Source organism: Tupaia chinensis, unplaced genomic scaffold, assembly GCF_000334495.1.
Source record: "Tupaia chinensis unplaced genomic scaffold, TupChi_1.0 Scaffold000141_1, whole genome shotgun sequence".
Taxonomy (NCBI): Eukaryota; Metazoa; Chordata; class Mammalia; order Scandentia; family Tupaiidae; genus Tupaia; species Tupaia belangeri.
In genome coordinates, this window is record NW_006159611.1 from 3,600,453 (window position 1) to 3,610,268 (window position 9,816).

Genomic DNA, 9,816 nt, shown 5'->3' on the forward strand with positions numbered 1-9,816 from the left:
CATTCCTGCACAGAAAAATGCCCGTGACTCTCCCATGACCTAATGTGTTGGGACCTCCGGGTCTCTACCTGGGACAGGTCCACCACATCCTCTGGGTTCTATAAAACAAAGCTTTGAGACTCACTTAGCCCCGACCTCTCCTCCAGTTCTGGAAGGCGGTCCCTTCTACTGGCCAAATGCCTGTAAAGTGATTTTTAATTGTCTTCTTATGAAAGTTAAAATCATGCTCTAGATTTGGGAAGTTAAAAAAAAAAAACAGGAAGGAAAAAGGGGCAAGAGCACAACAGAAAGAGCTCGAACCAATGAATTCCTATCTTCCATCAAACATCAAGAGTTAGAACCAATGAATTCCTATCTTCCACCAAAAATCAAGAGTTAGAGCCAATGAATTCCTATCTTCCATCAAACATCAAGAGTTAGAGCCAATGAATTCCTATCTCTCACCAAAAATAAAGTCTTAAGCCTGGTTATATGATACCACAAATATTTTTTATAATTGTTTATTTAATGTTATTTATTATTACTATCTTTAATTTCCTATAGAGTATGTGTGCTAATGAGAGAGAGAGAGAGAGAAAGTAAGAAATCAATCCACCAGGTCTGGGACTCAGACCGCAGTTGGCCATGTGGGAGTCCAGTGCCTTAACCACCACCCCACCTGCTGGCCCTGACACCACAGATACACTTTTTAAATGAAAGATAAAGCTAGCTGTCCCTCTGGTATTATGAAAATCACAGTGTCTATCCTTGTGTGGACTAAATAATACGGTGAGGCCGTGTTCAAATTCTCACTCAGATGTGTTAGTTCAAATGCAGTGTAAGTCTCAGCTGCCCCTGAGCATGCTACCCTTAGAAAGTCAAACGCTGGACAGAAACTCAGGTTGGAAGCGTGTGGATCTGCCAGACACGCTGAAGGAAAAGGCAAAGGCTTTATGAAACATGATCACCAATGCTCGGTAAAGGGTTTCTGGTTTGTAGCATATAAGACCGAAATGAATGAAGGTGAGAAAAATCTCCAACCTTCTAGAGAGTAACATACTCCTATCTCCCCACCATCTCCTTGTCTCTCTCTCCAAAGAGAGCAGAGAACAGCAAGGCCTTGAGGCACACACACTGGAAGTAATAAGGAAAGGAGAGTGTGCCAAGGAAGAGGTGGGCACTGCCGTTATCAACACAGAGCAGAGGACATCTCACACATGGGAGTCAGGTGCATTTCTATACACGAACAATAACAAAGTGCAAAGTAAGCAATTCCTCTTACAGTAGCTTCAGAAAGAATGAAATACTTAGGAACTGACTTAACCAAGGAGGCAGAAGATTCACGCAACAGACACGGTAAAACACGGCTGAAAGAAATTAGAGAAGACGTAAATCAGTGGAAGTGTATCCCATGTTCATGGATTATTAAGATGTTAGTACTACCCCAAGTGGTCTACAAATTCATTGTAACCTACTGAGTATCAAAATCCTAGTGACACGTTTTGCAAAAATAGATAACCCATCCTAAAATTCATATGGAATTTCAAGAGACCTTGAATAGCCAAAACAATCTTGAAAAAAGAAGATCAAAGCTGGAGAATTCACACTTTTTTTTTTCCGCTATAGGGCGCGTGCGCTCGCCAGACAGACAGAGAGAGACATAGAGACAGAAAGCGAGAAATCACCCCCAGGGGGGATGGTCACGCCACAATCCCTTCTCCTCCATTCTCCTCTCGGGATCTTGGGCACACACGCACACACACCCGGCGTGAGTTTTAAGCCACCGGGTCCGGGACTCGAACCGCGGTCGACTACGTGGGAGTCCAGCGACATAGCCATTACGCTAACTGCTGGCTCCCAGAATTCACACTTTTTGATTTCAAAAGTTGCTACAAAGCAAAACCAGTCAAACTCAGGGTGGTAATGGCATAAAGACAGACATATAGACAAATGGAATAGGACCAAGAAACCGGAAATAAATGCTCACATATGGTCAAGTAACGTTTTGTCAAGGGGGTCGTGACCATTCAATCGGAAAGACTGTTCAGCAAATGGTGCTGGGGAACCGGAAAAACAAACATGCGCAAAACAGTGAAGGTGGGCCCTTACCTGACACCGTACACAAAATCAACTCAGAACGGATCAGAGGCCTGCATGCAAGACCTAGAGCTATAAAACTCAGGGCCAGCAGATGGCAGAGAGGTTACGTCGCTGGGCTCCCCCACATGGCTGACCGTGGTTCGAGTCCCAGACCTGGTGCATGTGTGTGTGCCCATGATTCTAAGAGGAGAATGGAGGAGAAGGGACTGTGGCGTGGCCATTCCCCCGGGGAGTGATTTCTCACTGTCTTTGTCTCCCTCTCTCTCTAACAGGCACATAGGCCCTAAGGCAAAAACCTCTTTAAAAAAAAACAAAAACTGTAAAACTCTTTGAAGACAAAACTAGGATAGAATCTTCATAAAATTTGATTTGGTAGTGACTTTTTTGGATGTGACATGAAACACGAGTGACAAATACGCAAACATTTAAAAATGCAGAGAAATTAGAACGTCTGCCCCAAGCATGTTGGAGAGCCCCCCACTGTGACGCGAGAGTGGCCATCGGAGCTGCTGCTCTTCCAGTCACTGCTGTAAGGATGGTGGCCACAAACCACAGGCCTGCAGAGCGTCCCCAACCTGACAACACAACGGGGCTGGTTCCTATCAAAGGCGCTCGGTGTGGTCTGCGAGGGAGCGTGTAAGGGCGGTTCAGTCACGTGCCTGGAGCGATGCGTGCTGAAATCCGGTCATACAGGGCGCTGACCGGTGAGTGTAGATTCCCCCTCCTTATTTCTGAAGGCCGGATCTCTGTACGTCGCTCTCTTAGAAACTGTTCTAGCCCTCGCTGTGCCTAACCGCACCCCACTCGGAACAACTCTACTTTTGGTTTTAGGGAAAAGGTATAAAGCATTTATTATTGAAAAATATTAATAAAAACAAAAGCCCTGACTCACCGAGCTGTTGAGGCATCTGGGTGTAGGCCCCGCCCCCAGAGACTGTGTGATGAGCACTTGCTGGGCCTAAGGTGACCGCCGCTGAGCGCGAAAGGCCCAGTTCCTTCCTGACTTCCGGACTTACACCTGGAAACTGCAGCAGGGTAGCGTGCCTCACTCCAGCACCGCTCCAGCGCCGGGCCTGCACTTCCTGGCCTCACCTCCTGTACCCCCAGCCCCTGAACACTTGCTTCCCCTTTCACTGCGGAGGGTTGCCATGTCACCTTCCTCTCTCTCTAAGGAAGAAGCCACCAGCCCTGAGCCCAGGCGCGTTCCCCTCCCCGCTTTCCCACCGCGACTAACAGCAGCGCAGCCTGCTCTCACCCCGCACTTCCAGCAGGCCCCCCAGAGCGACGGCTTCAGCTGTCACCAAATCCGGCTGCATCTGGTCAGTTCAGATTTAGAGGAAGCAAGATTCTGGTGCTGAAGTCCCAGACTATCAGTTTAGATAAGGTGGCAACATTAGTCAAAAGATTTACAATCCCTTAAAAATATCCTGAGTCTGAGACAAAATGTATTCTTACTACAACGTACAATTCTGGACAGAAAACAAACCACTTCTGCAACGCGGCTGTAATGAATAAATGAAAAGCATTAAATTATTAAGGATGTTTGCAGCGTGTACACCAATCAACTCAGCCGGAAGGAACCCTGGGCTTCACACACACACACACACACAGAGAGGGAGAGAGAGAGAGGGAGAGAGAGAGGGGGAGGGAAAGTGAGAAAGCACCTTCCTCAGGGGATTGGTCACACAGTCACTTCTCCTATATTCCCATTTTGGGAGCTTGGGCATGCACACATGAACACCTAGCGTGATTGTCAAGCCGCTGGGTCTGGGACTTGAACTTTAGTCAGCCATGTGGGAATCCAGTGTCCTAACCACCATGCCACCTCTGGCCTTATAAATAAAAGTTTCAATTTCCATTTTTGGTCTGGAAATTGAAGTAAAGAGGTTAAATAATCTTTCCAAGATAAAAGGCAAAGCCAAAATTGGACCCAGAAAACCTAGCTAGAGAGAGAGAGAGAGAGAGACAGAGAGAGAGAGAGAGAGAGAGAGGGAGAGAGGGAAGGAGAGGGAGAGGGAGGGAGGGAGGGAGAGAGGGAGAGAGAGGGAGGGAGAGGGAGGGAGAGAGAGGGAGGGAGAGGGAGAGAGACGGAGAGGGAGGGAGACAGAGGGAGAGAGAGACCTCTCTTCCACCAGAGGTGGGTGTCCACACAGAGCGGACAACGCTCTCAGGTGGGAAGAAATGCAAGCGGCAGGAAGGGCCGACTGCGGCACCCACCTCACCCTTGGCTCTGCTCTCAATGCAGAGGGCTCCTGCGGGAAGCCGGTGCCTCTCCCAGCCCAGAACCAGCAGCCTGGCCGCGGGAGCCTGGCCGAGCAGGAGCGGCCTGCAGAGCTGGAGCGCTGGACTCCGCCTCGCTCCCTGCATAAGCGAGTCTCACCGGCCCAGGGGATGGCTGTCCTCCCTAGGCCCTCGCTCAGGACACCCAGGACAAGACATGTGTCTGCTGTGTCTTCCACAGCGGAGTCACCCAGGCAGCTGCAAACACCTGTCCTGTCCGGGATGAAGTGGCCCGGGGCTGGCGGAAAGGAGGCGGACACCGGCCTCAGGCCAGAGCTCTCGCCTGGCCATGGAGTCCCCTCAGAATTGGGGATAGAAGGAACGACCTCTCAGGACCGAAGTGAGGACTAGCAAGACCAGGTGCGTGCGGAAGCCCACTGGAAAGTGCGGGCATGTGCGTGTCCCCTGTGACCACTCTGTCCTCGCCAGCAAGCGTGTTCCCTGTGACCACTCCGTCCTCACCAGCAAGTGTGTCCTCCTGTGACCACTCCGTCCTCGCTGGCATGTTCCCTGTAACCACTTGCGTCCCCGACGGCGAGCAGGGAGGCTGAGAGTCTGCCTGGCGGGGACCCAGGATGGACGTGCTAATGAAGGCCGCAGCGTCCTCTCAACCTCACTCTCGGGGACAGAGACAGTTCGGGACACTCGGCCGGTCTCGCCCTCGTCCTTGGCACGGCGACCGTGGCCGCCGAGGCTGTCAGCAGACGGCCCTAACGGACCGTCCTCACTCAGGTACGTCTGCCCTCCGCTTCTGTATTTCCTGGTGCGTCCTTTTCACGACACACTTACCACCCGGCAGGTTTTTAGGCTTGCTCGTTCTTTCTTTTTTATTTGCCGGAGGGCATGGGCACTCACGGGAGAGACAGGGTGGGGCAGTGAGAAAGGCCCTCCCGTGGGGGACAGGGAGGCTGCGGTCCCTCCTCTCCGTTTTCCTACGGGGCTGTGGCCACGCATGCACACCCGCTCGGTGTGATTCTCAAGCCGCCAGGTCCAGGCCCAAACGGCACAGTTGGCCGTGTGGGGTCCGGCTGCCTTGCCCTGGTCCTGTTTTTCGGGCTTTGTTTTCCTCTTTGGCTGTCCACTTTCAGAAGTGACAGAAAGGTGCCAGGCAGAGCTCCCACCGAGGACGGCTCCCACGGCGTCGTGGCTCTGTCCCTGGTGGCAGCGGCAGGGCGAGGGCAGCCAGGCGAGGGCAGACAGTGCCAGGCAGAGCTCCCACCGAGGACGGCTCCCACGGCGTCGTGGCTCTGTCCCTGGTGGCAGCGGCAGGGCGAGGGCAGCCAGGCGAGGGCGGTCAGTGCCAGGCGTGGGCAGCACGGACACGTCTCAGTATCTCTCATCTCTCCGGTCCCGCCTGTGGGAGGGCACGGCCGTCCCCCGGCCACAGAATGGGAGGCGGAGCCGCGGGAAAGGTCACATGACTTGCTGAGGGGGGCAAAGCCCTGGTGACAACACTCAGCCCCACGTCCCTACTGAAGGGCAGTGGCCATCGGTGGTTTAGACCCTGGTCACCACGGTAACCAGGCACCGGGATGAGGCCCTCCTGTACGACTGACACCTAAGGAGGACCGCGCTCCCTGCAGACAGGGGCCTGAGGTGGGCTCTGTGACCTGCTGCCCTCTGACCCACGGGCTGTCCCACGGCCGGGCAAACGCACTCCTCGGTCTCTGGGCCTGAGCCACCCTGCCTCCCCGCGCATGTTCCCATGTTCAAGTCCCAGCCCCCAAGCTCCCCCAGATGGGACTGTATTTGGAAGCAGGCTCTTTAAGGGCCATTAAAGGTAACCGGCAGATGGCATGGGGTTACATCTCTGGATTCCCGTGGAGTTGACTGCAATTTGAGTTCCAGACCTGGCAGCTTGAAACACGCCGGCACATGTGTGTGCGTGCCCAAGATCCCGAGAGGGAAGGGCCTGCGGCATGGACACCCCCTCTGGGGGGTGATCTCTCTCTCTGCCTCCCTTGATCTCTCCAGTAAACGCACATGCTCGATAGCAAAAATCTCTCTTAAAAGTAAATTTAAAAATAAAAACAAGATAAAGGTGATTAAAATCAGGTTGTTGGTGTGTTGAGAAGAGGGGCTTAGGGCACGGGCACACACAGGCAGACACGCAGCACACAGAGAAGACACGCCATCGCCAGCCACGCCGACAGGGGGCCCGGGGACCAGCCTGGATGACCGTTTCCAGGAAAGCCACACGGAGCCCACCCCCCCAGTCAGGGCGCTCTTCGCCGCGTTCCCGTCCGTGCATCTCGCCCTGTACTTCGTAACCGACATTCTAACAAAGGCCTGATTGTAAGACAAGGCAGAGCTGTCCCGGAGGAGACGGGAATAGCTGCAGGCACCAGGGCAACGGGGCAGCCCTGCCCTGCCTGGTGAGGGAAGGCAGCGGGGTACAGAGACCAAGGAGCCGGAGCCGGAGTGTGGAGCGCGGCCGGCCCCCGGCCCGCGTCCCTCCCGACCTTAAAAACCTGCGGCCACTCCAACCTCCAAAGACAAGCTCGGGTGCCCTCTGACCAGCTCTGGGAGGAGGTGCGGGGTCTCCTGTACCTGTTTCAGGATTCCTGAAGGGTGTGGGTCAACGCTGGACACCTTGGCTCCCTGAAATAAGGCACCAGCTGGCACTGTGTCGTTGAGGTGCCACCACCCCTGAGTCCCCGCCTGCCAGCCCTTCTCTGACACACAGACCTCTGACTGGAGAGCAGAGCCGGCAAAGATGAAAAGACCCCTCGGGGGCCGCGGCCCCATGTGACGCTCGCCCCACACGAGATGCGGGCAAGTGAGTGGGTTGTCACGGGTGGGGAGCGCTGTCTCTGTGGATTCGCGGCGGAGTCCAGGTGCGGGTGTGGAAAGTACACGAGTTATCGCGCTTGTTTTCACTTCTGTTAACGTGGAAACAACTCATCTCCTACCCAAGCTGAATGAGGCGTTTTGAAACGATCGGTTCCCATTTCTTGGGACAGCGAAGTTCCGCTCCTTTTCAGCTTAGGGAGAGGCGTGCTTTCACGGGAGGGGAAGGCAAAGCGTTTCCACGTGGTTTGAAGTCACAGAGACCTACCCCCGGGTGGTTATGCTGAGATCAAGCCTGTGGTGCAGCCGGGAGGGAGGGAAGAGTCCGCCACCGCCTTCTGGGAGCCGTCCCCACTCCCAGGCGCACTCAGCCGCAGGCGGCCACGCAACACCAACCCGGAAACTTGTTTAGAGGACACCGGTAACTGGTGGGGAAGGGATTCCCAACATGTCTCCTCCCGTTAGAAGTCAATGTTGACTTCCTTTCGTGTACACCAAAAACCCCCGGGGGCTGCGTGTGCCGGTTTAACCATTCCCACGAACTGATCAGAGCCAAGAACGGGCCACAGAGCCGTTAAAGCCGACCTCGCCCCCACACAGCTCCAGCGGGAGGCCGGCTCACTGGAGGACGCGGCTCGGAACCAGGACGGGGAACGCCTGGGACCAGTGCCTCTCGGCTCAGGGACAGTCAGGGCAGAGCGGCCCTGCTCAGGCAGACGTGTTCCCGCACACGGATCCTTGGAAGCCCTGGCCCTCGCTGCCGTCCCGAGGGGTCCAGGAGGCCAAGTCCCCAGGCTCCTGTGCTGGCTCTCCCTCCAACAGCTGCCACTCGGTGGGGAGGGGCAGGACGAGGCGTTCGGACCAGGCTCCCTCTGCTTCTAAACACGTCCCAGTTCTACTGGGCAGGCTGCTCGCTGGGGTCGGGTTGGAGTCTGGCCAGAGGGAGGCGCCTCCTTTACCTTTCCGCACCTTTATCATAGGTAAGAAAGGGGCTGGCTGACAACGTGGTGATTGGGGCGATGGACTCCCACATGGCCAACCATGGTTCAAATCCCGGAACAGGCAGCTTGTTTTCTCTCTCTCTGTCTCTCTCTCTCTCCCTCTGTCTCACTCTCTCTCTTTCTCTCTCTCTCCCCCTCTGTCTCACTCTCTCTCCCCTTGCTCTCTCTCATCAAATTGAAGAGTAATAATAAATAAGTAAGTGAAGTTAAATAAATTTTTTAGAGAGGTTTTAGCTATAGGGCATGTGCGCTCGCCAGAAAGACAGAGAGAGACAGAGAGGCAGAAAGCAAGAAATCACCCCCCAGGGGGTGGCCACACCACAATCACTGCTCCTCCACTCTCCTCTCGGGATCTTGAGCACGCACGCACACGCGCCTGGTATGAGTTGAAACCACCTACATGGGAGTGCAGCAACATAGCCATTACACTAACTGCTGGTCCCAAATATAGGATCCCTGCAGCCTGTGGGAACTGGAGTCCAGGCCTTCCGAAAGAAAGTCAGCCATCCAAGGGCCCTCTCACAGGACACCTGGCAGTGCCCTCCCTAGTGTAGACACCAAGAGAACAGCTCATTCTGCTCTGAGGACCCGTGTGAGCACACTGCGCTTACACGCGGCTTGGTTTTCCTCCCAGCTCCCTCTGGTGCCTCGGTAAAGGCAGTTTGAAAAGACATGAGCCCACAGGGTTCCGAGGACTACGAGGACAGGAACCGCAAGACGGGAGTCGGTGGAGCCGTGGACGGAGGGCCGAGGACAGCAGACCCAGGAGGCTCTGCTGTGTTTAAGGCCGTGCAGCTGCAGAGTGCCCGAGATGACTTAGCTGGTACGCACACAGGGACAGAATGGGGCAGGAAACAGACCCTGGCAGGAAAGCACGCTCGATGCTGTGCACGCGTTCCACAGGTGAGGGGGTTACCTGATCCACTGGGACCTCGACCTGAGTGTCTTCGTCTTCCTGGACTTCCGCTGCCCCCCGCGTCTCTGACCTCTCCGCTCCAGCTTTGAAGACACCCTCATCTGTCATTGGAGAAGAACACAGTGAAGATCGAAATCCGATGGTGACACCGTGTGGCTGCGTGCTGGAACTACAGAGGACAGGATGGATTCCCCGGCTCCCTTTCTGTGGTCACAGCTAGAGCCCGCTGCCCCAGTTCTGCCCCTTTGTCGGGCCCAGGCCAGGCTGGACCTGGCAGAGCAGAGCCCCGGCCCAGAGGCCTCCTAGCGCGGTGGCTCCTGACCTGACTGCAACCCCGCAGGGCGCTGGCGGGCAGTGGCTGCTCCTTAGAGAGCCGCATGCCCCGGTGTGGTGGGTGGAATCGTTCTATTCAGGGTAATGCGGAAAACGCTGCCCTGCGACAGTGGAGGTGACTTTCTGCCTCCCTCATGCACGCACACCAATGTCACTCACTCCGCAGATTTGCACAGGGTCTGGCAACCTGTGATGTGAAGTCTGTAGCTATCGGACGGCCCCGGATCTCTGGACGCCGGGCTAAGCACCTTCCACGTCCTCTGCCCTGGAAAGCCCTAGGGCCACTTTCCATGTTTGAAGGAAGGCCTCCGCTCGGCCTTCTCTCACCGCGTCGGTAATCAAAGGATCCCAGGACCCTCTGCCGTTCTGTCTCCCGGCCTCGAGACGGGCCCGAGCTGTAGCCGCCCCCCCAGAGGC

General features: G+C 55.3%; 1 protein-coding gene across 1 annotated transcript in view; it reads right to left on the reverse strand.

The window, feature by feature from the left end:
• DCDC2 (doublecortin domain containing 2) overlaps positions 1-9,816 on the reverse strand; it is a 63,867-nt gene that overhangs the window by 6,267 nt on the left and 47,784 nt on the right. The window contains exon 8 of the mRNA XM_006145113.1: positions 9,067-9,167. Within this exon, the coding sequence (XP_006145175.1) occupies positions 9,067-9,167 (101 nt within the window). The remainder of the gene's footprint in view (positions 1-9,066; positions 9,168-9,816) is intronic.